This window comes from Electrona antarctica (assembly GCF_951216825.1).
Source record: "Electrona antarctica genome assembly, chromosome: 12".
In the NCBI taxonomy this organism is placed as follows: domain Eukaryota; kingdom Metazoa; phylum Chordata; class Actinopteri; order Myctophiformes; family Myctophidae; genus Electrona; species Electrona antarctica.
In genome coordinates this window covers 29,251,297-29,277,724 of record NC_136793.1, presented here as the reverse complement: position 1 = coordinate 29,277,724, position 26,428 = coordinate 29,251,297, and the positions used below count along the sequence as shown (strand labels likewise).

Sequence of the window (26,428 nt, the reverse complement as noted above, 5' to 3'; positions counted from 1 at the left end):
CGATCGGTACCCAGATTGATGCCATTCAAATGGAAACGTGGGTCACAGCCAGCTATAGTAAAAACGGTCAGAAAGGTTCTGAATCTGATATTTAAAAAAACAACACACCTGGTCTTCATCGAGGCATGATTCTGTACTGTAGCCTACGTGCTTACCGTCAGTGTATGGTGGAACGTCGTAACTAAGTACACAATTCAATTTAAAGTAACCTACTGTAGTTAAACTACCCTTACTTCTATACTCCACTATGTCGATCCAAATATTGTACTTCACGCCACTAGATTTATTTGAAAACTTAGTTACTTTGTAGATTTAGATTACAAAACATACATTAACCACTTCAGCCCTACACCTTTTGGCCGATTTTGGTATTTTAAGTACATTTTACTCAAGTATATTTTGAATTCCGGATTTTTACTTGTAACAGAGTATTTTTTATATATATAGTATTTTTGCAGTATTGATACTTTTACTTAAAACATTTGAGTACTACTTTCACCATCACTGGTTACCGTAATTACAAAGTAGTACAGTATGTGGTCCCTCGGTTGGTCTGAAGTGGTGACGGCTACCATCTAGTGGCCATTCTAAGAACCAGTAGCAGTGCTGTATAATTATTTATGAGCACCTATATTACACACATACATTTTTATTTTTGAACAAAATACAACAAAGCAATAATAAACAATTGGTCAATATATAAAAGCATGCAAAAGGGGGAGAAAGAGAACAAAACAAGGGGCTTGCTAAAAACAAACTGGACAAATTAGAGGAACAACTAGATCCTAAATCTTTTTTAAATTACAGTGGTATTGGTTTGTTACCAAGCAATAAACAAGTTGTGGGTATAAAAACAACATCTCTAGGTGCAAACATCGATGACAGAAAGTTAAGCGAAGAAGGCGACAGGGTCCCCCCTGTCCCCCTCTTCTCATTCCTTTCTGTCAAGGGGGCAAAAAAAGATATAGCAACAAATAATATCTACATATATACACAGACACTGTATGCCCATGCTATAAAATGTAATTAGCAGGTTTATAGTACTCCATCATTCATAAAAGGTAATTCTATACACTATTTGCTTTGGAAATGAATGCTGTGATCATTTCCCGGAGCTGCTGGAGGTATACTAGGTTCTCTTCACTGGCCTTTGAAGTAACACGCTGCATTCTGCTGCGGTCATCCTCCAGAAATTTCTGTATAGGATTAGGCAAATACATTTTTTTACAAGAAAACATTTTTATAGTATTTCAGTAATGCATTTTAACCACATGAACATCCCATGATCAATTAGTACAATATATAAAAACAATTCTAGTATTATTGTTCTAATCATCTTCTTGCTGTTCAGTTCTACAGTACATGAAGAAATTGCACAAATTGATTATAACTTTAATCCAAGCAGAACTCATAATAGGCAAATATTCGACAAAAATAGCTAATCTGCAAGCTCACAACACGTTGCAAGCTTGAGGGAAAAAAATTGGGAACCAAATATACTCTTCCGGGACCCCAGTCAACAAAGTATAGGGTTACGTGGTTGGAGATAGATATATACGTTTTAGCTTATACTGAGCTTATTTTCTGTGGCCAAATTCCATGTTTATTTAATGGTAGCACTCAATGAATTCAGTAATGCCTTAAAAACAGTAATTATTGTTAAAGATTGTATTATTTACTTCTTTCTATAAGAGATAAATCTAGAAGACTTTATTAAATCACTATAATTTTATTTAAACGTGTTTGTATTTATGTCACTGGAAGAAATCATGGCACAGTGACAAATGAGAAGGTAGGATTCATATACTGAAAACCACATCATTCGACACCTTACTTTCACAGCTAGCAGCTAATAGTCTCTGGCGTTAACTTGTCTGTCGATTACAATTCCCACTCAAATCTATGTAGTTTGCTGGTTTAGTTAGATTAATTCTTCCCAGTGACAGATGAATTTCAAGTTATTAAATTAGCTAGTGTGGCAAACCAGGGGAAACAGCCAGGCCTATTCCCCACATAAGGAGGCTGGGGGAGGTAATAGAGGGAGTATATTACCCTGTACAGGTATTGCAGCCAATGGGAGCCTGGACATGGACGCACCTGCAGCCAGTAAGGCAATCAACAGAAGCTTTTAAATAGCCTACGCCCAAGCTGCCTGGTGAGTCAGTTTGATTCTGACTCTGAGCCTGTTATTTTATTGTGAATCTTGCCTATTCTCCCCTGGGTTGCCACACTAGTTAAATAATCTTGTACCTCTATCATGAATACGTGGTTGGTAGCAGTGGTGCAGACAGAGGCCAAGTTGTTTGTTACTGTTCGTCTCTCCTCACTGGTCTCCTGCAGCACCAGGTGGTACCTTGGGTACACAGAGGAATACACAAGTCAATGTCTCCTTCTATTATAAATACTCATACATAACTGAATGTTAGACAGACAATGCTCACACACCAAGTAATCCTTCCACATGAATGTTTCTCTGAATAGAGAATAGACACTCAACCACAACCATGCCTTTAGTTTGAATTGAAATATAATACTCTAACATAAACATTCAATATGGTGATGTATGCATGAACAACACCAGGTGACTCATCATTGATCATCCCCTCCACCACAAACGTTCATCCTGTTAAGTGTTGTAGCGGTTTGGGGGGCGAGCTCGCGTCGGGGTACAGTGGATTTGAAGTTATAGCTCTAATGGTGAAAGGTAGATAAAGAAAAACACTAACTGCTGCTGCGTTGCCTTCTGTTTCTGCACAGCATCGTCATAACCATGAGTAACCTTGTCCTCAAGGATCTTCTGGTGGTTTTCAATTGAGTCCTTCTCGGTTGCAAATTTCTGCTCTTCAAGTGCCGTCTCCTACACACACACACACCCACAGTTGAAGGTTGTTAAATCAATAATTTCCCCCAAATGCAACCTGCTCATTAAGTCAGCAATTTCCAGGTGTTGTTGACGCAAAAACCTAATCAAATGCTAATAAAAAGCAAGGCTTTTGCACACCTACAGGCGACAGGTGTGTAGGAGAAGGATAAAGGGAAAACTCACGCACAGTCTTCAAAATGCAGTTGAAAAGATTATTAAGGGATAGGCAACGTTTCGGTCTATTCTATTCAACCTTCATCAGGCTATCTTTATGAACCAGACAGAGAGACCATCTTTTGTAGGCTGTCTAACCTAAGGTGGACCTTTCGGGTCATACTCATTTAAGGTGACAGGTATTCTGATATGGATAAAATGAGAGATAACACGGTGTTGCCACAAGGGGTCACCAAGGCACAACGTGCATTAGTGACTGCAGGTCTTATCACTGCAGCCAGGTTGACACTTGACACTGAGAAACTGGAAGAGCTCGGCTACACTAGAGATCACAGACTGGACCCAACTTATGACTGAAACTGCATCTTTCGAATACTCAATTGCCGGGAGGAACAAGGTCAAAGGAAAGTTCCAGGAAACATGAGACTACTTTTATTTGTATATTAAAGGATGGTTGCATTAACAATGTGTAATTGTAATACATTACAGATATAATCACTATTGTCAACAACAGAATGTGAGGGGTGTTGTCCATTTGGGGTAGTTTTTGACTGCTAGTTGTGTTTTGTTTTTTCTTGTCTTTTTCTTTTGTGTAAGGCATGTGTATTTTGTATGCTGTAAAATAAAAATAAAAACTTTGATGACAAAAAAAGAGAACAGTCATAAATCAGCTCAATACATTAGTATTAATAAATCAAATGTTAAAATAAAGTTGTTGAGAATCAGTATGCTCAGGGGAGCTGCTCTGGATGAACAACAGGTATCAATCAGCCACACACCAAGGCAGGCTGTATAGCAAGTTGACCAATGACCACATCACTCCAGTGTGATTCTGGCGAGTTACATTTCTACCGTCTCTTTGCGTGCATGATATACTTTACCTGCATGTCTTGTTCTGATCGTTCATCCAATTTGTGAATCTGCTCTCTCCGCTGCTTCAGCTGATTGTTCTTGTCCAAGATGTTAGAGGTCATCTGAGACAAACAAACACATGTCATTTGATTACCGGATTCAAAACTAACTGCAACACATTGTTGGGATTATCAGGGTTGACCAGAACAAGATGACAAACTCTGCCGGACTGGACAGTTTGTTAAAAAACACAATGCATACATGAGTCATGCCGAGTATACACTGTGACTGTATATCGATACAAATGTATTCCTTCCAGAGCAAATACCCGAAAGAGGGAGAGAGAGAAGAAATCAGCACAATGCAATAAATTGGCAACATGTTACCTGCTCAATAGACTCCTGCACGCAGAGCTTCTTGTTGGCCAGTCGACCGCTCTGCTCCTCCATGTCAGTGATCATCTTTCTCAGGGGGATCTAAACGTGCATAAACCAGTATGACTAGAATAGCAAACTCTAGCCATTTTCTAACACAAGGCACATTAGATAGGAATAAATGGAGGAAGTCTCTACAAATGCATTTACGCTCATGAGCCTAAGCACTAGGACAGTGATGTAAACTAGGGCTACCGTATGTTGTGGTTGTTCTAATGACTTTCAAATTATGCTGAAATGAGTCAAGAATACCTATAACCAAATGCTAGATACAGGTACACACACAACTGAACAAAAGCTACACAGTACCATGTACAAAATCCACAATAAGCTGTAATGAGCCGATATTAATATTCAGTAAATTATATTGCCAATACAAAGATAGGTAAAGCAAGGAATATCAATGTGTCTTCAAATACAGTAAAGCTATGGTATTAGACCAAATCTAAGTTTACCTGTATCTGTGCTTTATACTGGAGCATAGCACCAGGTTGATACATGGAGGTGGTCGTCATCTCAAAATCATGTCCACAGGCATTCTCTGCAGATGCTGGGATGAGCTTCAATTTACGGGCCATCTTATGGTACTCTGCCAGCTTCAATTCAACCTGTGATGTTGTGGAAGGAGGAAATGAGAGGACTAGGTCTAGGTAACCATATTTTACTCATGATTCTTAATTTGTAAAGACTGAAATGTGAGAACTTAAGTCAATGCATACATATCACAAAATATGAAAAGGTGAATCACTGAGCTAAACTAAAACACCACCACTATGGCATCTAGTCATTTTGTCATACCACACGGTTACAAATGGAATTCATGCTTCTGCTTATGTACTGAATATACATACTTTTTCCTTGATTGTGGCCAGACCCATCTCTTCCTGCCACACGTGTTTCTCTGCCTCTTCCTGAGCCTTGTTGAGAATGGAGATTGTCTGCTGGAGCTCTATCTTCTCCCTGTTGATCCTCTCTATGTCAGCTGGAGTGTACTTCTGATTATCCAGGAGGTGCTGCAGTTTGGCCTGTTCCTGCTTTAGAGAATCGAGATGACGGCCTGTAGAGGTAGTAGGGGACAAAAAAAACACATTACATGTTGAGAAAAATCTATTTCAGCAAGAGGAAATAGACCTTTGGAAAAGACTAATTTTTGTACGATTTTCTGGTATCGAGGTGAGTGAAAAACACTGAAATCAACAAAGATATTGGTACTATGGAATGCCAAGAAACTGGCTAATTAGAAGTTCTTGATGGCCATTTACCAGTGGTGACCACCTCTTCGCCTAGTCTGGCATCCTTGGTCTCCAGACTGGCTTTGTAGGTCTCTAGATTGCTGTGGTAAGTGTCCAACTTCTGGAGTTCTGTCTGCAGTTTCAATTTCTCCATCCTCTTGTTCATGAGAGGATCCTGGTGGAGAAAAGGTGAAGAAGTTGATTTATCTTCATCTTGCATTGGAAAATGTAGTGCAGTGTACAAAGATGAACTTGGTTACATCTTGTGCATCTCATAATCTGAAATCAGTTTTTGAGCACACACAATATTGGACAATGGCTGTCTGACTTTGAGATTAATCTCAACATCCCTCTTGTATATCTACACTACAGTGGTTTAAGTCAAATTCCAGTTTAAGGTATCTAGGCTCATATTATGTTATGCCTAAAGACTGACCTTACAGAGAACATATGCGATACCTACAATCAGTTTAGACTTTGGAGATCTCATCACATCCTAGAATTTACAGTCAAACCCAAGGACCATGGGTTCTATGATTTAATTCTCATACATCCAAATTCTAAACATTTAGTTTCCAGCTTTGTTGCTGCCTTTAGGGCGTCGGTGGACCCTGGTCAACTCTGCGATCCAATATCAGATGAGTTGTGGGAGGAGGGCCTGTCTAGTATTCAGAGCTGCTCTATCAATTCTGGATATAGATTGATTCAATTTAAAGTATTGCACAGATTGCATTACTCTAAAAACTTAGTAACATTTACCCAGCAGTCTCCCCTATGTGTGATAGATGTGGTTCTGCAGAGGGTTCTCTGTCACATCATTTCTGCCAGTGTCCAGTAATACTAATAATAACCAATTTCTGGGTAAATATATTCAATTGGTTCTCCAGACAACTGGGAAAGAATATTCACTATATTCAGCCAGATTGCAGGTTTAGCAATATTTGGTTGCTCTGATGGTTGCTCCAATTTCTCCATGTTTCAAGAGATGGCTCAACGAGATGCTCTCCACTGCTAAACTGGAACAAATTCGTCATGACGGACAGAATACACAAGCTAAGTTCCAAAAAATGTGGATGCCATTCCTTGCAGTACTTGACAATAGTTGAGTATATGTTCTGTATATCTGGCTGCTATGGTGCAACTGTGCATCTTTCACTATAGAGCACCAAAGTCTGACGTCAATATCGGTAGAGGGCACAAATCCACAGGTTCATGTACTTTTTATTTGCATTGTAATCCCCATAGGGGGATTTTAGTTTCTTTCATAGAAGAACTGTGACGTGTTAAAATGAACATGTCATCCTGGCCGTTTCACTCATAAGGAAATGAAGAATCAACTGACTGAGAGAAAACGCTATTGTTACTGCTACTGAATTAGTTGCATTTTCGCTAGAAACAGTATCATATACGAGTGACTGACTGTCGCAAACGATACAGAGACACCTCCCTGACAATAACGCTGAGACAGCTTGTTTCTTTTTGGACCACAATGCTTATATGAAACGATTAAGATGACCTCATGTTATTTTCCATAGAGAAATTACTTCTGTGAACCAGGCAGAACCAGGGGATGAGCGAGTGACGTCAGGACTTCAGCGCTCTATTGGACTCATAACTATCCCTGCCCTATCCTTGACAAAAAAAATCAAAATAAAGTATGTACAAAATAAAATTGCAATGCTTCTTACTGATTGGTTCTCTTTCTCCAGAAGCTCCACCTGTTCATTCAGCATCCTATATTTTTCCTCCGCTGAATGCAGCAGGCCGTCATCCACATTGTAAAGTCTCTCTATGGGAGACAGGCAGACACACCAACCAAATTGCTATCAATGTATATATTTTTTTTTAAAGACCTCTGTAGAACAAGCTGTAAAGTTTACTATATTAAAAACTGTTCAAACATGAAACTTCAATAAACAAATAGTTATTTTTACAGGTGTGTAACATCCCCTGAATACTTACTTAATCTATGTAAGTGTACATGATCCTCCTCTTCAAAAGTGTCTGCTCCCTGCATAAACTTGGTGTATGTCTCACCTATGTAGTCCAGGTAGAGCTATATTGAGAGAGAGGGGGGGAGAGAGAGAGAGAGAGAGGGAGAGAGAGAGATATGCAGAGAGAGAGAGAGAGAGATGCAGAGAGAGAGAGGGAGGGAGAGAGAGATGCAGAGGAGAGAAAGGCCATCCTCTCAATACAATTCTGATAAAGAGGAATGAAGAGTCAGTGATAAGAACTAGACAGGGTGTGATAAGACATTAATGTCATAGGACAGTTTGGGAATTTGGAAAGAAATACAAAATAAAACTATGAGTGGGGGAAAAACATCTTACTGTGATATACACAGTAATAAAACTTTGCCACATGTATCTGATGACTTTTATTACAGTGTAATGCTTACCTTGTTACGCTCAACGCCATCTTCAACATTCATCCTGTCTTCAGAAAAGCCCTTGAAGAGCAGGTTATCTCCCTCGTTCACACAGCTACAGTAGATCTGACAAACACACCATATTTTAAAGTGAATATTTATTCCACAACATAAAGTCCAGTACTGCACCAGACTAAATACAAAATCCAGGCATCATCATTTATATTTGAATCTCGTCTCTCTCCTCTAATTTCTATGGTACGGTACAAGATGCTGCTTACATTGACTGTGTCGATGAGCCAGATGAGAGCGCCCAGCACCTGAGGCCAGGTGTGTGGAGCTCCAACAGAATACATGGAGCTCTTAGATAGAGCAAATGGATACCTAAATCACAGAGGGAGACACAGATGGTCAGCAGCGCAGTTTCTTAAATCCAGGAGACGGGACCCAAATTGGGCCATGGAGTCTGTTTGACAGATGATGAAACTGCCGTTTTATTTAAACCAGAAAGAAAATGTGTTTACTCAACTTGCATCACATGCTGACAGTTTTACAATGTAGAGGAAACCTAATGTGGAAAAACCAGGAATGCTAATAATCAAATCAACCTTTATTTATATAGCACGTTATAACACAACCAGAGTTGACCAAAGTTCTTCACAACAAAATATAAAACAGAATACATCAAGCATAAAAACATAGCATATAGAAACCAGCGTGAGACATGGATAGTACTGTACAGGAGTGCCTAAGTAGGTTAAAATCAGTTCACATTGAAAGCCAGGGAAAAGGGTCAATGGTTTGAGCAGCTCTATGGGGGGAGGTTGTTCCAAAGCTCAGGGGCTGCCACCGCAAAATCACGGTCATCTCTTGTTCTGAGGGTTCGGGTTGTTGGCACGGTCAGCAGTGACTGGTCCGCAGACCTCAGAGCTCTGGTGGGGTTGTGGCGCTGTATGAGTTCAGCCATATATGGGGGGGGGGGGGGGGCGTTGAGAGATTTAAAGGTGAATAAAATAATCTTAAAATCGATTCTGTTTAATGGGGAGCCAATGGAGTGAGATTAAGACGGGTGTGATGTGGTCATACTTTTTGGTCCTGGTGAGGAGGCGGGCAGCAGCATTTCGTACTAATTGGAGTCGTCTGAGAGAGGATTGGGTGATACCATAATATAGAGCATTACAGTAGTCTAGCCTTGAAGGGGTGAATGAATGGATGACTGTTTCGAATTGTTTGTGGGGGAGGTAAGGTTTTATCTTGGCAAGTAGGCGTAGGTGGTAGAAACTATTTTTGTTTTTTATCCCACGATTTTGTAACCCATTTTTCACCCGTGTCAATTATCTAATGTGATCCTGGGCTCTACACACCCTCCGCCAACCTAGTCCCCATATATGGGGGACATGGGGAGAGCAACGGACTTGAACTCATGCTTCCTTCATGCCTGAGTGTCCGAGTTGCTCCTTTACACCTGACAGGGGGGAGTTTCCCTGGTTGGACGTAGTGCGTGGAAGGAACACGTTATTCCAACCAGTTCCTTTCCCCTCCATCTGGTGCCCCGGCTGGCCAGGGGGAGGCAGTTTAGAGATCAGGATTACTGCATGTTTTTTGTGAGGGCACCTACCCTAGGGGACACAGGGAGAACATGCAAACTCCACACAGAAAGGCCCTTTCGCCAACCCCGCCTCGGGTATGGGCACCGATGACGCGGAGGAGAAGACACGCCGCCAGCGCCCACAGCGTCCCGAGCGGGAATCGAACCCAGGACCTTCTAGCTGTGAGGCGACAGCACTACCAACTGTGCCACCGTGCCCCCTAGAAACTAGTTTTAACAACCGAGCTGACATGAGTGAATGGTAATAAGCACCATTCACACTGAGCACTATAACTACTATCATATTTGTTTTTATAGTTGGTATGTTTAATGTAACTCTGCCATCCACTTGACATAGAATGATTTTTAAAACAATATTTTCATAGTTGTTAGGGCTCAGTGTGAATGGCCCTTTACCCAGGTTAGCCTGGGGGAAAGGATTTTGGTTTTGCATTATATTTGTATTATTAATTTATTTAGCAGAGACAATTCACATTAAGTAACATCATTATGCTGTGATGTAAATGTGCCATGTTTAGATAAAAGGCTTTCATCTGTTGACCATGAAAAGCTTGATGTTAAAAGGTTTATCATATAAACTTTATATCTCTGGATTGTTTCCACAGTTCTAGCACTTAACATCGAGTTTAGATTTCCTGAGACGTTATGTTCGACAGAGATCTTCAGGTGTCTATGCAAGATTAGAGGTAAATTGGCAAAGAAATTACTTGCGCAAGCAGAGCGCGCAAATACTGTGGTCGGCTGCGTATGTATGGTATGCATGGTATGTATGTATGGTATGTAGGCCTGTCCTCGGTGGTCCTCGGCTGTTGATGGTAACGGAATTACTTGCGCAAGCAGAGCGTGCAAGTAGACCATGTATGGCCTACTTGTGTGCAAGGCGCAAGTTGGCACCACGACAGAGTGCATTTCTAGTTTACTCTTGTTCAGAGTTTTAAAGTTAACCTAGTTAACCGACAACTTCATGATAACGACGAATTTGCAGAAGAAATTAATACTGTGATAGTTCTATTACACATATGAAAAAAGCCAGACTGATTTACCCAAGGTCTTTTAGGATCCGTGGTACCTCTTCCTCTACTTTGGATTTTGGCAACTGAAAGGTTGAGTCCAGCTGACTGTAAATAAACTCAAACAATTTGAGGAACTCCTTGGTGGACGGAGACTGGAGGGTTTTGGTAGACACAGCCCCTGGGAAGCCCTTTTCTGACAGGAACTACAAAGAAAAAAAGACAATCAAGATACAGAACCAAATAAAGGGTCAAATACAGGCCACTTTTGAAAGAACTTTATGTCCTCCATCAAGCATACACAGTACACCGACGGTCAAACAGTCACTTTAATGTTGACCTAGGCTACAGGTACACAAAATATAAGTAAACTTTATTGTTTTTAGGCTAATGGCCCCTACACATTGCACGATATTTCCTCCGATTATGCTGTCGGGGAGCATTTTGGCGCTCGCCGACAAAACCCCCAATCTGACACAAGATTGGGCTTTGATCGCCGCGGTTTTGCTCGTTGTGTGTGAAAGGCTCTGCGGGAAGATCCGGCGTTGTTAAAAGTGATCGCCGATACATTCCCAAGCGTTTCTGAATATCTAGCAGGTTTGATATTTGGCTCTCTCGCCGTCTGGACATCATACAGTATGGACGGGGTTGCAGCGGCAACCCGAGAAGGTCTGTACTACAGCCAATGAGAGCACAGGACAGCACATATTGATAGCTATATTATCCTAATATTGCTGTTAAATTTGGACCACGTGTGTGTGTGTGTGTGCGCGCACATTCATACAGAGAGAGAGAGAGACAGAATTATTTCATGACAATTAGCCTCCTGTCTTGCTCTAGCGCATGTAGGCTATCACATACATTTCGCCCTGTGTATTCCAGTGTGTGTGCACGTGCGCAGAGAGAGAGATGACAGCCAGTTTTTTTAAAGACTCCTGTAGTGTGAAATACATAACGATCTGATGACTTTGTGATTTGTGAAGTAAATTCATGATTCTGGATTGGAATTCAATTCTAATTTCAGAAGAGGCTAAAGGTGGACAAGCCTATCCTTGAGGAATTTATTCTCAAAGCTTAAATGTAGTGAATACTTGCATACACCTGTACATAAACACTAAATTGAAAGAATGAGAGAAAAGATTAGAATTAGAAAAGGTTTATAGAGTACCTCACATAACTTTCGGATGCACTGCTGTACAAAGGATTTATCATGCAGAGGTCTGGTGTCCTTCAGTTTCTCAGCTCCTCCAAGCCCTCCAAAGGTGCTGTTGCGATGCACACCCATTCCACTAGTCCTGCAGTGATGAAGTTAAATATTCATTATTATCATCATCATTCGATATTAACTTGGATACAACAGAAATAATCATCTATACCCATTTTAAATCGATGTGTAAAAACACCCCAGGGAGTGGCGACTAAATTGAGCAGTTGAGACAGTAATAACATAACAGTGACTCTAAGTCCATAGAAATTATCCATAATGTATAAATGATGGATACGGTGTCAGGACAGATAGGCCATTCTTGGGAGGGGTCCGAATAAATTATGGACTTAGATTGTTATTCGTCTCAACTGCTCAATTATTATTATTATATCTTCCTAATCCTATTCATGGATGTACATACCGAGCTCCAAAGAAGGTGGTCCGTCTGTCAGAGGTCGCTGACGGGGGTTTGGTCATATTGAGTTTGCCAAATGAAGGCTGTTTACTGTAAATAAGTCAAACCATACCTCAAGTCATGAACAATGGCAACAATTAGAGCTGTATGTAAAGCACATACTTGTGATGTATCAGCACAACAAAAAAGCTGGAAAAACGAATGCCACAAGGATATGAAGCATAGTAATATGTTACCCAATCTCCTATAAAAAGCCTCCATGTGTATTTCAAAAGGTGTCTAAAATCAAACGTATCAAAATTAACAGCAGACTCAAACATAAAGTAGTTAACACAATGTCAGAAATTAGAACAGGACACACTAGTATACCTGTTCTTGGTGTTACATTGATGATTGTGTCTGAAATAACTTCCTAAATATGGCATATAAAATCATTCCCTTAGGTATGTGATGTGATATAATGCACCAACAATAGCATGGTTCTCAATGTGGAGACTCCCAAAATGATTTGTGAAAAAGACGACGACTGCTAAATGGTTGTTAGGGACCAAATGAATGCTTTAAAGGGTCTGTAGACCAGGGTCCCACTCCCAGAGATAGAAATCGTATAAAATGGTGTCTGTGAAATAGAAAAAGGTTGAGATTCACCCTGACGTAGACAAGAAATTAAGAACTAATGGGCTGTGGCCGATTAAAAGTAGGGTGTGCTACGGTACCTCTGTGGTGTAGTATACATGCTCATCCTGTTGGTATCAGCCACCCGTAGAGGCATCATATCTGATGGTCTACTGCTGGACGCTCGGTTCATCCTCCCACTAGAAGTGATGGCATGACATTGGTTGGTTAACATATTATAGCAGAGATTCTCAGAAGTGGGGTTCAGACGTTTCAGGGACCCCCAGGGCTCCTTGAAGGGATTCCAGGGGGTCACCAGCAAAGTCAATGAATATAGCTTTAAACCTGTATACAAAATAGGCTTTTTTTTTTTTTTTTAAAGTAGATTCACGAGCTCACAAGTTCAACAGATTGCATTGTGTAGATATGCCATTTTGAAAGAAATCTTGGAAATTGTGAAACATTTTAACAACACATCTTGTATGGGCCGGGGTCCCTGAGCTCTGGGAATGAAAAGGTGACTTTACACATATTAACCTCGGACACAAAACGACACATTCAAAAGTGAATAATAGTGACGATTTCAAAGGATGATCATGTCTGGGACTGGACTGTGGGCTCTACACCTGCCCAACACACAGTATGCCGATTAAAAACGTCCCGGCGTTTTGTTTATCTTTGTGGACGTGTCTGATAGTGATATATATTCAAATAAAAATAATCTGTGCATGGAGGGCTTGATGTAGTTAGTTCAATGACATCATTTGTTTAGAAACTATTGTAAATAGTTGCAGCGTAGCCCTAGGGAGAGGACACATATGCGGCTACTTGCAGCGTAGTACAGCACAGTGCGGATAGCTGTTTTGTTAGCATGGCTTGTTTTGTTAGCATGGCTAACAAAACAAAACTCTGGAATTATAACCGCCACAATTCTATATATAGTTAATTCGGGCTACGTTACAAATGTTATCACAGCGACTTAACATTACATTGTTTTATTAGCTTAATTGTTTACATACCGATCCATTTCTTCTCAAGTGTAAAGTAATCCGCCCTTATTAATAAATGGGTAAAACGCATTCAAAAAACTCCGCCAACACAAAAGGCAGCCAACGGCAGTTAGTTGATGACGTCTTAACAGGAAACGGAAGAGCTGCTTGTTGTTGATGGTTGGCATAAAGCTTATTGGTGCATTACCGCCACCTTCTGTTCCGGAGTGTCCATCGGTCTTTTCAGACGGGGAGTGACTTGATTGATTGATTGATTGATTGATTGATTGATTGATTGATTGATTGATTGATTGATTGATTGATTGATTGATTGATTGATTGATTGATTGACATGCAGTTTGCAGAATAGGTACATTTCAAACGAAAGCACAACTCGATACAAAAACTGTTACAGTGGACGGCACCATGATAAAACAGCACTTCTTTACAACAGGATTCACCATTTTCAATTCATCAGAACATTTAGAGACGTACAAATATACACTTTATATATAAAAAACAAAATGGGAAATCATCATAAAGGAAGTAAAAAGGGAAAAACATACAGTATTAGGGGAAAAGGGCCAAGGCCAAGGGGGGGGGGACTCAGACTTTACAGGGGCCAGTTTCGAAGGGATTCACATGTCTTAAAGCTGTTGGTAGGGCGTTCCATATTTTCATTCCCTCCTATAGGAGGGAATGAATTTAATCCCTTGTTTGAGCCGAATATGGACTCCTTAGCTCTGGTCCATATAGTGCATAGTGCATAGCCTTAAGTTTCATCTTTTCGTGCGTGTCATTGTCACCCACTTTAACTGAGAAGCAGTCGGCCTTGATAATGAGATTACAGTTTTTCCCATGGTGTAATGATAGTTTGTTACCAGCGAGCCAGCAGGTGCAGATTCTGAATCACACTTCTCTGAAAAACAGGAAATCATCATATAAGGAAATTTAAAAAAGGCGTGGAGAGAGAGAGAGAGAGAGAGAGAGAGAGCTCTCGCGGACGGAGGTGTGTCCAGCAGGACAGGTTGATGCCCAGATCATTGCGTCATCAGGGATATAAATCAGCAGTGCGGACTCAGAGATTTAATTCATTCACTGAGTGTTCTCGAGTTCACATCAGTCTATTTTGTCCAGAAGAAGTCGGAGTCGCGGACTCACCTGAGCCTACAAATCTGTAAGTTTTTATTTGAATTAGGCCTATAAGTAACGATATCACTATTGTTGGTGAAGTGAAGTGTTTGTTGGCATTCTAGCCCTTGAAAGTGGGTTTGCACTTTGCAGCTATAAGTCTATTAGGGCATGACTGGTTTTATGCGCACTAATTGTATTTCAACTACAGGCCTATTTGTAGGCTATGTTGTATAGGCCTAGCCTAATATCAGGCCTACTCTCACATTTATACCTACATAATTTATGACAGCTGAGCTACTTCTCGAGAGCCCAAGCCGCCTCCAGGAACAGTTTAACTATATAGCTTTCTTTTCTTTCCCTTTCAGAATGATGGACAGCATCAGCACCGGCCAGGAGCTTCGTCGGGGGGACGAGCTCGACAGTAAAAACAAGCTCTTCAAGGCTATCATGCAGGTAAAGCATAATATGCTTTTATAGGCCTATTATAATAATCATGGTAAAACATAATGCTAGGTAATATGCTATAGACGAATAACAGTTTAAGTCCAAATGTTATTCTGACCCCTCCACGAAAAGGCCTCGTTGTCCTGACCCCGTATACATTATGGATAATTAGTGCTTAAACTGTTATTATAGTATACTAGGCTACTCGGTGCTGATCTGAATGTCATGTTGTATACCAAGTAAATTAGTAATTACTATATGAGCCAGACAAGATATCATTACGAAATTAATTTTAATTTGTTAGTTTTAAATTGTTTTAGGGTCAATATAAGTGTTCATCAGTTAAGGGTTTTATTCTCCCGCTTACAGAATGACGGCAACTTCGTGGTGTACATGAAGAAGTGGCAGCCTATCTGGCATGCAAACACTGCAAATTATGGCACCCGGGTCGTTCTCCAAGAGGACGGCGACTTGGTCGTGTACAATAAGCATGACATGGCCTACTGGTCTACTGGCACCCAAGAACCTGGCGCTGACCTTCGCCGGATGCGTCTCACAATGACCGACGGCGGAGAACTGAAGCCGTCCAAGAACGGTAAAACTACCTGGATGTCCACAGCCCCCAGGCCAGAGCCCCCAAGCAGCTCTGCCTCTGATGATAATCCAGGGGACAAATTGCAAGAGAATGTCTATACTAAACAGTAAATAAGTCATCAGCATCAGCATGATGTATGCTGTTGAATTGATGAAATCAACAGCTCTAATCACACATTTGTGTCCTAAACTAAAATAAGAGAGGGACAGGACATTTTGAGAACACCAATTACAACAACAATTAATGTTTTAATATTTTGATTAGCCTACAAATGCGCGGTAAAAATAATACTATATTTTTGTAATAACATTCAAGGCCCTAATATTTTTTACAAATGTGGCAAAATAATATTTTTGTAATAACATTTAAGGTCCAATTTTTGTATTATTATTATTATTATTTTTTTTTTTACAATTGCTACAAAATCTGTGATATAGCTACTAGCCATGCAGTAATAATTTACAATAATTATTGTTGAAGGGTAAATAGGTATTTATGTCCATTTTCCAAATCATAGATTTATTCTTAATTTAGGGGGGGGGGGGGATGCCAATTTAACACTGACAAGTATCTGTCCTGCATCGAACTAAATGTCAATAAATGTCTCTTTTTTGTATACATTTAAGGGGAAAAAACTGCCAATGTAATGCTAACAAGTCCTGAATTTGAACTGAATGTCAATAAATGTCTCTTTTTTGTATACATTTAAGGGGGAAAAACTGCCAATTTAATGCTAACAAGTCCTGAATTTGAACTGAATGTCAATAAATGTCTCTTTTTTGTATACATTTAAGGGGGGAAAACTGCCAATTTAATGCTAACAAGTCCTGAATTTGAACTGAATGTCAATAAATGTCTCTCTCTGTATGTATTTTGTAGCCTACTTGTGTATTTTACTGTTAATATACTTGATGAGGGATGCAGATTTTATGACATGTAAAACTAACAGAGGTGGACCGTGGACAGTAACTGAGTAGGCAAAATGTGTACCACTGCCAGTAGGCTACAGATTCTGAGGTTCTGTTAGAAACTATTGTAAATGTCTGCTTGCAGCGTAGCCCCAGTATGTTCCCTCAGCACTTGACTTAAATCAGCATGCCCCCTGTGACGTCATGTGGCGGGCAGCCTGCAGGGCGAGCCGCGACCCTCTCTGTTTAACGAGTGTGATTTTTGTTACTTCTCCACTTCTGCTCTCACGCTATAGCTACTCTCACACCAGCGGCAGCAGGGTAAAAAAAAGGAAAGTATAATCCTGTATTCCTGTTATACTAAAGATGTATAACGTAGGCTAGTTCTACAAGTACACCAGTGCATGCAGTACAGGTGGTTTCACAGTTACTTCTGTGTTACAACTTACAATGTCCAATGACATAATTACAGCAATTCGTTGAAAAAAAATAGTCTACGTTTACCCTTGAATACTTAAGTAGGCCCTTATACATTTAAAATTAAATGTAATGTTTTTACTCTTACTTGAGTAACATTTTGACTGAGCTTTATAGGCTACTTTTACTGAGTAAAACTGAACGTCTGAACAGGTCGTATTTGTACACTTTCTTACTAAACTAAGAAAAGAAAAGGCAACTATTCAAGTATATAATATATCAGTGGTGTCATGCTCGTAGAACGCAGTACCACGAATTCAACTACTTTGCATAACAACAGCTTTAACTGTTTATACCTGAGCTGTTCTGTGTGCATGCCGCGATGCGATGCGCACATGCACGCGCGTGCGCGTGACATTCCGCGGTACCAGTAAAGAAAAAAATCACCATGACACCACTGCTCTTAATTATGGGTTGGTACGCTATATGGAAATGATTCCTGCACAGAGTCCTTTACCACAGATCAGAAATGGTCAGTGCTACACATTTACTGACGCTATTTTCTAACATAAACAGACAAGACCCAAATGGAGGCTGTCTGTCTAATCACCGCCCCCCCCCCCCTGCTCTCCTCCTCTGCATACATTTACAGGAGGTCTTCTGAATGACCCTGGCTATCTACGGCCTATCCTTGTACTGAGGGCAGCACAAGGCGATCACATCCAATGTCATCCATTGATTCAACATAGTTTCGCCCGAGTCGCTGCCCGATCACCTTGATTCCTTCGAGAAGACTGAGGAGAGAAACATATTTACATTATTTATATCCTACACACACACACACACACACATACCCCCTTCAGATTAACCACAAACCCTAGGTGCAGAAATATATGGTGATATAGCTTCTACAACCTCACAATGTGACGCATAGTAAGCTTTCAAATGGGATATTTTCATACAGTACCCCCCCCCCCCCCAAGTACATCTGTTCTTGCTGCTCATCATGTCTTGTTTTGCTACTATATGCTTCTGTTTTGTTGGCAGGTGCAGACGTTGTTACAGAAAGGCTTGTTGTGTGGGCTCCATCCTTGAATGTGGCAATTAGTGTTTAACAAAACATTTTTATCAGTGAGACATACCTTTATTGAACAAGAGCTCTTTCATGCTCTTTCTCTATTCAAGAGAAACACTGCATTGTTTAAGGCATGTGAAAAACAGTTTTGTTTCCTTTTTTTCCATGAGAAATGTCATCCAAGTCTAAAGCAGTGGTTCTCAACCAGTGGTCCAGGGACCACCAGTGGTCCTTGTGGAGGTTCCAGTTGGTTTTACAGTCTCAAGAGTTAAACATCAGTATTACAAGTTAATTTACAAGACTGCTACACAATTAGAGAATGTAGAAGACTTATTTTGATTGTTTTGGCTGTTACCCATTACACACACACGACCCTGACCTGTGATCTCAACCCATGTGTTCAGTAATAATCAGAGGTATAATGATAATGTCAATTTCTGGATTGTTCCTCCTAGCTCTCTCATATATCTTGTACCAGTGGTGGCTCATGGGGGGGGGGCATCACACATATTAGACGAGCCATCACTGCGGCTTGTACTACTCAGAACCACATAATTCATAAACTCCTCTTCCTGACATTCCTCATACAAGCCCGTCTGGTGGTTCCCTTAGATTCATTATGAATAAAGTCTTACCCTGCCATTTGGTCTTGTTGGTGGTGCATGGTTGTTACTAAATTAGATGGCCTTCCTAGCAAAGGAATAAAGTTGCACTTTAACTTTGGGAATGAGTTAAAGTACTAATGTTTTAAACTTAAGCAGCAATATAGGGTTAAATTTAGGCATGGATTTGGCTAGTGGGAATTCTGTCCTTTCTAGGATGACCATAAAACGACAACTGGGTGGATAACTGACATTAGTCCTTTTTATACAGATCCCACAATATTGCCGTAAAGATGAACAAACCTGTAATGTGTGCTTTCCATATAGCATGCCACCATTCCAGAACCAGAAGTGAGGCGTGACATTAACACAACAGCATCCGAGTGTTGTGATGCCTTTGCTATTCATGCAATATTAATACTGCTGTTGAAACGCAAGCAAAGTTGCTGTGCATTGTATACAAGTTGTATGCGATGGATAGTCAATGGCTGGGTTACTGGTTCAATAATAAATGTCAGTAAAAAAATATATTGCTGTATGTTCTGCAGCTATTATCGAATGGAAAGGATCACATTTAACACTTTCAGCAGACAAGTGACAAAGAGAAGTAGAAAATTTATTGCAGTATTTGTTCCACCAAAAGGGGTATGGATCCCCTTTCCTCTTATTTCTAGGGTGACCTAATACAACAAAATCTACATTTACAAAATATCCTCCTGCGATAGGCCACATATACTGCATGCGTAGTTCGAAATAGAATAAATTATATCCAGAACTCTGCCATTGTACAGCATGGACAAATAAAAGTGAACAAAAATAAAAATTCAAATTTTTTCCAAAGATCTAAAAGCTAAAAGGAAAAAACCATCAGGGTGCTAATAGTATAATAAACTCCAAAAACACTTTTTAATAAGAACATCAAAAAGACTAATTTCCAACATTCACTTAAGGTTTTATTCTTTTTTTTACAGCTTTTTTGTCTTCAGAGATATAAACATTTTAGTTTTTTGTCGTGTTAAACTATGATACAGTGGGAGTAGAAATGAGCGACTAGAATCTGCTGCACAACAGCGAAGGAGCTCCCACAACAATGTTGACATAACATTTCCCTCCGGTTCTCTTCTCTGATAGCCTTTTTAAGGAATAATTTGAGCAAATTATTCCTTTAATGCCTTCTGGATTCTATCCTCTGCACTTGTACACAAACAAAACATGAGCAGTCTCTCTAATATAGTAAGTCTTTTGTTTTTTTTGTTTCATTTTCTTTTTTGCAAGAATAACGCATGTAAAAGTATGTAGTGTCAAATATTCTTGCCCTCTGTTTTCTTATAAAAAAGGAGGGAGAGGAGGAGGGTAGGAATCCAGTGAAGTTTGGCTGTGTTGTCGGAGGTGGCAGGTTGAGGAGGAGCCGAAGCAGGGAGGAGAGGTGACTCGATAAAGTAGAAACAGGGAGAGGGAAGTTGGGGGTCATTAGCTAGCCCCTCCCTCCCGCGCTGCATACAGCGAGCGTAAAGTCTGTACTACTTTGTTGCTCAGTTTATGGTTGCTGGTCAAGGCAACCTTTTTGCAGATGATGTCCGACTCCTTAATAGTGTCCACCCAAGGCACAAGTTTGCGGCCATCCCGTTTCTTGGCCTCGGCCCAGGGTCCTGTGTAGGAGCCAGCCATCCAGTGGATGCTGTATCCGTTGGAGGTCTTCTGAACGACCCTGGCTATCTGCGGCCTGTCCTTGTACTTAGGGCAGCACAAGGCGATCACATCCATTGATTCAACAGTTTCGCTCATACGGCCTGGGTCCGAGTCACCGCCCGATCGCCTTGATCTTCGAGAAGACTGAGGAGAGAAAGATATTTATATTATTTATATCCTACACATACCCCCTTCAGATTAACCACAAACCCTAGCAGCTCTGTTCAGGTGCAGAAATATGGTGAAAATAGCTTCTACAACCTCACAATGTGACGCATAGTAAGCTTTCAAATATATTTCAGCAAAGAGATTTGGTGTGTACAGGGTAAAAATGAGTGGACCAAGTATAGATCATTTAAATAGTTTAAGTGGTTAAATGTCTCAGTGTTTCTATGACTCTCACCCCAGGGGTCCTCTCATCCCCATCGCTGTAATCATCATCCGTCTCTGGTCCCGCCTGATTCCGTGGGCTGGGTCCTGCCATGGGCCCAGGACCCCCCAGCAGGGCGTTTATGGCTTTATTTCTGATGTTAGCACTGGCAGATGCTTCTCCTTCCTCATCCTCCTCGTCTGGGTCCAGGTGTTCCATCAGAACTTTGAACTAGAGATGTAAGAGTTGAGAAGAATCAACACAACTCAATAAAAATACAACAATTGATGTATACATTTTCAATCGTGGAGTCAAGTGTTACAGACTTACATCTAGGTACTGTTTGACTATCCGTCTTTTGATCTCATCCGTGAGTGTAGCGTGGGCCATATCATTGGCGATGAAGTCAAGGGTCTGCCGGGGGTTGTAGTGAACATTGCTTTTCCTGTTCACCGCCTTGTCATACACCTTGGCAGACTCCGTGGGTGAGTACTTCTGGATTTTACTGTGTGAAGATAAAAAAGTCATGCGAGTTATTCACTTTCTCCCATAGCCTAGTGGTAGTGAAGGTTGAATACTTCAAATGAATATCTCGTTATATCAGCTGTGCATCTCACCTATCAGAGAATCCGTACTGGTTCTTGAGGTGTTGTTTGAGTACCAGAAGCAAAAGGATGCCCTGCACAGCATTGGAAAAGTCCCGGAGTGCTGTGGGGTTCTCTGGGAGACGTCTCATCACCTTGTCCACATCCTCCAAATTCAAATCCTCCAAGTCCGAGTCCAATTCAGAGTCCGAGGTCTCTGAATGCGCCACAGGTTTTCTGGTCTTCTTGGGCCGCCGTACCACATCTTCATCGTCTTCGCTGTTCTCTTCGTCACTCCTGCCAGAGTCGCAGTTCATCTTCTCCTCCTCGTCCTCCTCATCAGAGCCTCGCTTCTTCTCTTTCTTGACCTTTTTCTCCTTGCGACCAGGCTCCTTTAGCAGGAACTGGAAAAGGGAGGGAAAAGTGACAGGTGCAATTAGCAACACAATAATGTTTGTCCTTCTAGTTTATCAACATTATGAATGTTAAGTGCACATTTTGACTCAAACACCTTTCAGGAATGCTACCTTACCTCTTTGAAGGTTTGCAGGAGGTTGCTGCCAGACACTGACAGGGTGATGTCTATGTGGTGCATGATGAAGAGTGGTTCCTCTTGGCTCTGGAAGGGGAAATATGCCAGGTTGTCTGCGATAAACAGCAGCATGTTCACTGCGGTCCTCTGCAGAGTGTAAGGGAGGGAGACAGAGAAAGGAGGAGTGAGGGAAGGAAAAGAGTGGCATTGGTCAGCAGAGGCAAAAAAATATATATTCTAGTCACCGGAAGGGAGCTGAGCAGAAAAAAAGCATGGTGTGAGCTAGGAATGACCTACATGGAAATGTAAATTTTCACAGAGACTCATCGAGCCGTAGAATTAGTGCGATTTAACTCACAGAGCTGTCATCAAACAGGTTGAGCAGGGAGATGAGGAAGGCTCTCCGGTGCTGCCGGTTCCCCCTGACCATGCTGAAAAGGTGTGAGCAAAGCGCTGTGTTCGTCTCCTCCGTCCTGAACCCTCTGATGATCGCCTTACGGGATGACACGATGGCCTGCTGTACTTGGAATGACATCTTCAGCCCAGCAACTGCCTTCATCTTTTTTTGGAGATGACAAAAAGGTTCGAGCTCAGGCATAATTTGTTTGAAATGAATTGGTAGAACTATGTACCGTACCTAGCCATGTGACAGTCCATTGCTGAAATCTTTGCAAAGCCAATCCGTTGGCCATTCAAGTACAAGTTGTAATAGACTGGACGCTTTGATTAGTTGCTTGATTTAATACTAACAAATAGACAACTGACAATGACTTTGAAGTATTTCAGATTCACATCATTGCACCTCTCATATTTGTAGCGCAAGGTTCTAGTGCTGAGATGTACGAGCAGGCACTTGTAGGTTAGCAAGAATTTTTCATTCAATTTGGTAAATACATTCTGTCCAAATACAGAGGACTTGGATAGGCTTCATTTTGAAATGAGCCTGCCTGCAACACCAACTTACATGGATAAATCCTGTGTACTTCTTATCGATCTCCACCAGTTGCGTGTCTGCCTTGTTCCTCATGCTGAGCTCTGGGTCTGTTCCCATTGCGACGAGGTAGGGGACACACTGCGAGAGGTGACACAAGAAGATGACAGCTCATGAATGTTTTCCATATGCTGCACAGGGTTGCATTTTAATTTGCATACGAACATTTTCCGTCTTGTTGCCTCCCTCCCCTTACCTGTACAGGGTGAATGAGGCCTTGGTTGAGTGTGAGCGCAATGACGCTGAGAGCGTAGTGCCGTACGCTGGACTGCGTGTGGAAAAAGGCCTCCAGCACCTGCTTAAGATAGAGCTGCATGATGGAGCTGCTCATCCCTGATGAGATGTCCCCCATCTCCTTCAGATCCTCCTGCTTCTCCTGCTTCTTCCCTACGCCAGCACAAGACAGAACATGATTTAAAAACTTGGGACATTACCAGGCACTCCGATGAAGATTATGTAGGACAAAAAGTCTTGACATTAAAAAGCAAGTCAGAACATAATACCAAATGATTATGTTACCCCAGATTAACAAATGATGGCCTGGAATAGTGTTTGTTTTCTGTGTTGCTGTAGCATAGCTGTCCCCAGTCACAAGGTTATCCTATTACATTTAAACCCTAAATACTTTCTTCACCAGTTTCCCCCAGGGGTCTATAGTTGGTTGGTCCCCTCCTTTTTCTCCCCTCTACACAAAATCTCTAGCCGATCAGCCATTTTCGATATATATTATATCGCAAATGTTTGCGGATATTTCCTTCAAGAATGGGGAGGGCTAGGGTTGAAGGTTAGTTACAAGCTAGTCTCGCGTAGCCAGATAACTATTCCACAATCTCCGAATGCTATATAGTCTGGAACTACACCTCCTAAAATCTGAGTAAGGAAGCTGCCATTTCCGTTCTCAAAAATATATTTTCAAATATCTTTAGAGCTTATTTTTTCATTTCCATTTCTGCTAAGCAGCAAGCTATATATGCTTAGATGATTTTGATTTATATTAGGGTAAATATGCGTGACTGTAAAGACAAAACGGAAGTGGGGAGGAGGCTCTACTTCCGCTTTAAATCTTACTCATGATAGAACTTCCGTTGTTCCAGACTGTATGATGGAAGCATTTGTAAATTGCGAGAGGCAACAGTCTGGCAACTTGAGACTAGTTACAAGCAGGCCTGTACGTACATTCTCTGTCGGCCTCCTGCATCCGTGTGTCCTCCTCCTGCAGGTATGTCTGCAGGTTTTTGAGGATCTGGATCTTGAGGTTGATGGAGGAGCTGGTGTCTGCCAGAATACCGTTGTACAGGGATTTCACCTCAGGCACAAACATCTGGCTGGGATGCATGATGACGAGGAAGCCTGACCGCAGAGAATGACATAAGGAATATAAAAGACACCATTTCTAAAACCAGTTAATTAACAGGCATACTACCACATGTGTTAGCCTCTTTTCAAAGAAAGAGTATAATACAACTAAATGGAACCAAAAAGGCTGGACTGGAGTTGTTCTGGTTTAATCTGTGGCTACTGAAAGTGAGATGGATTTTTATTTACACTTAGTACAAGAGTGCAATTTGCAACAAAAGTTTCTAAAGTTATAATATGCATTCGTTTTTTGAAAATCAATGTCTAAAACGATCTGTTGAAATAAATTGAGTTAGAGTTCAGTTGATGAGCATGCTGTTAATGTATCTGCAAAGAAGGATTTGCAAATATCTAGCATGTACTCAGCGATGCTGTCACACATCTGTGCATGCAAAATACCGTAGAAAAAAACCTTTTGAAAACTGTCATATGTGAGGTATCCATTTCAATACTCCAGTTCAATCAGATATAGAAGACATTCTTCTTACCTAAGCCAATGATGGCTTTGCTCTTGACTTCTTCATCCTCATGTGTGGTGAAGTAAAGCAGCAGCTCCAGTACCTTCTCTTTAATCACAACCGCCTCCTGGACACAAGTACCACAGCCAAGTTAGACAGTGTTTCCTCTACAATCTGTAGTGGCAGTGATAAGCTGATGCCATTTATTTATTTCATTATCTTCTACTGTGGTGAAAAAGTATTGTGCAACATGTCGCTTGATAAGAATGAGTCATCTTTCATGATCACAAGGCACTTTTTCCACTGAACATAAATTAAGAGTCAACATCCTCCTACTTTGTTAGGGCCTTTAAACTCCTCAAGGTCAAAGTCAAAGTGTCGCCCCAGGGCACCCACAGTGAAGAGTGATCGCAGCAAGAAGGACTTGCTGTTTATCAACGTGGTGCTGTTAGGATCCTCCTGATGCTGCACTTTCAATTTGTTCAGCGCATCTAGGGGGAAAACATGTTGATGTTGAAGGTTAAGTGCTTACAGGTAAAGACTAAAGCCTGATTTATACTTAGTCGTATGACAGTTGTTTCAAAAATAATAATAATAAAGTATGGATAGACTTGTTAACGTAAACACAAGCTCCACACAGAAAACAGACAATTTGACTATTTAAATTGGAATATTGTGGGCAGGTGTGAAGTAATAATTGAGTGGCTGTTATGTAGATATGTGCAACTTACTATAGAACTTATTGAAGCAAGCCCAGACAAATTTGTAGTTGTGAGTGACCCTGTTAACAACAGCTCCAAGACAGCTCACACAGTGCTGGACCACCTAGAAGAAAGACAGAGGTGTTGAGTGTCAAGGAGAAACACACTCTTCTTGATATGTACTGGACTACCCTTTAAATATTAGCCAACTCCATGACAGTCTGAATAATATCCATACACAACTGTAAAAGGTAATCAATGTACAGTTTTCGTGCCAGCTCTAGAAGCACACAAGTTTAGAGCATTCCTCTAGGCTGGCATTTTAAGTGTAATGGAAAACAACAAAAGGAAAAATTAGGCGTTAGGTTCCAGCCTTCCATTGTCTGTGCAATGTGCAGTATTGTGAATGAAATAGTGGAATATACTGAAAAGCCTAAACAACTAGCTAAATGTGTTTCTGGATACAAATGTAAAAATCACACTTGTGTGATGTGAGGGGCGCTCTTATGATCATACATCATCCCATTCCGGCCAATCACTTTTTCCGTCCACACTTTTCCGTCCTCTTTTGAGGGGCGCAAGCCCCTCCTATATACAGCTTTTTGTCCTAACTCGTGTCACATTTGCCATTGGCAATGAAAGGAGTCATATGTGTCTGAGCAAATCGGCTTTTTGTGCCAACACAAACATTAAATGCCATTGACAATAAAGGAGAATTTACATCATATGTGTCTGAGCAAATAGTTTTTTTGTGCCAACACAAACATTAACAGATTAATCGCCCAGGACGAAGTTCTTTGTCCT

At 41.0% G+C, this 26,428-nt stretch overlaps 3 protein-coding genes across 11 annotated transcripts in view; 1 reads left to right on the top strand and 2 right to left on the bottom strand.

The window, feature by feature from the left end:
• Window positions 1-633: 633 nt before the first annotated feature.
• Window positions 634-13,951, bottom strand: ndc80 (NDC80 kinetochore complex component). Its single transcript, XM_079515321.1, has 17 exons — window positions 13,799-13,951; window positions 12,881-12,979; window positions 12,171-12,254; window positions 11,711-11,837; window positions 10,576-10,748; window positions 8,205-8,307; window positions 7,954-8,049; window positions 7,518-7,611; window positions 7,244-7,344; window positions 5,586-5,730; window positions 5,175-5,380; window positions 4,779-4,931; window positions 4,276-4,365; window positions 3,919-4,011; window positions 2,727-2,857; window positions 2,251-2,353; window positions 634-1,196 (listed from the first exon to the last, which is right to left on the bottom strand). Exons 1-17 carry the CDS (start codon window positions 13,804-13,806, stop codon window positions 1,068-1,070), a joined length of 1,935 nt encoding a protein of 644 aa, XP_079371447.1. The 5' UTR covers window positions 13,807-13,951; the 3' UTR covers window positions 634-1,067.
• A 1,317-nt stretch (window positions 13,952-15,268) lies between these two features.
• LOC306934370 (B-type lectin plumieribetin-like) lies at window positions 15,269-16,051 on the top strand (the record flags this gene model as incomplete). Its single annotated transcript, XM_079516939.1, has 2 exons — window positions 15,269-15,355; window positions 15,716-16,051. 2 exons carry the CDS (start codon window positions 15,269-15,271, stop codon window positions 16,049-16,051), a joined length of 423 nt encoding a protein of 140 aa, XP_079373065.1.
• Window positions 16,052-19,538: 3,487 nt separating this feature from the next.
• Window positions 19,539-26,428, bottom strand: part of nipbla (NIPBL cohesin loading factor a) — a 46,315-nt gene continuing 39,425 nt past the window's right edge. For all 9 annotated transcript variants that reach the window (XM_079515290.1, XM_079515294.1, XM_079515298.1 and 6 more), the window contains 12 exons: window positions 25,655-25,748; window positions 25,260-25,414; window positions 24,954-25,050; window positions 24,286-24,459; window positions 23,306-23,496; window positions 23,083-23,190; window positions 22,477-22,677; window positions 22,119-22,265; window positions 21,620-21,990; window positions 21,333-21,507; window positions 21,036-21,233; window positions 19,539-20,776 (listed from right to left, as the gene is read on the bottom strand). In XM_079515290.1, the coding sequence (XP_079371416.1) occupies window positions 20,414-20,776; window positions 21,036-21,233; window positions 21,333-21,507; window positions 21,620-21,990; window positions 22,119-22,265; window positions 22,477-22,677; window positions 23,083-23,190; window positions 23,306-23,496; window positions 24,286-24,459; window positions 24,954-25,050; window positions 25,260-25,414; window positions 25,655-25,748 (2,274 nt within the window). In that variant the 3' untranslated portion in view covers window positions 19,539-20,413. The remainder of the gene's footprint in view (window positions 20,777-21,035; window positions 21,234-21,332; window positions 21,508-21,619; window positions 21,991-22,118; window positions 22,266-22,476; window positions 22,678-23,082; window positions 23,191-23,305; window positions 23,497-24,285; window positions 24,460-24,953; window positions 25,051-25,259; window positions 25,415-25,654; window positions 25,749-26,428) is intronic.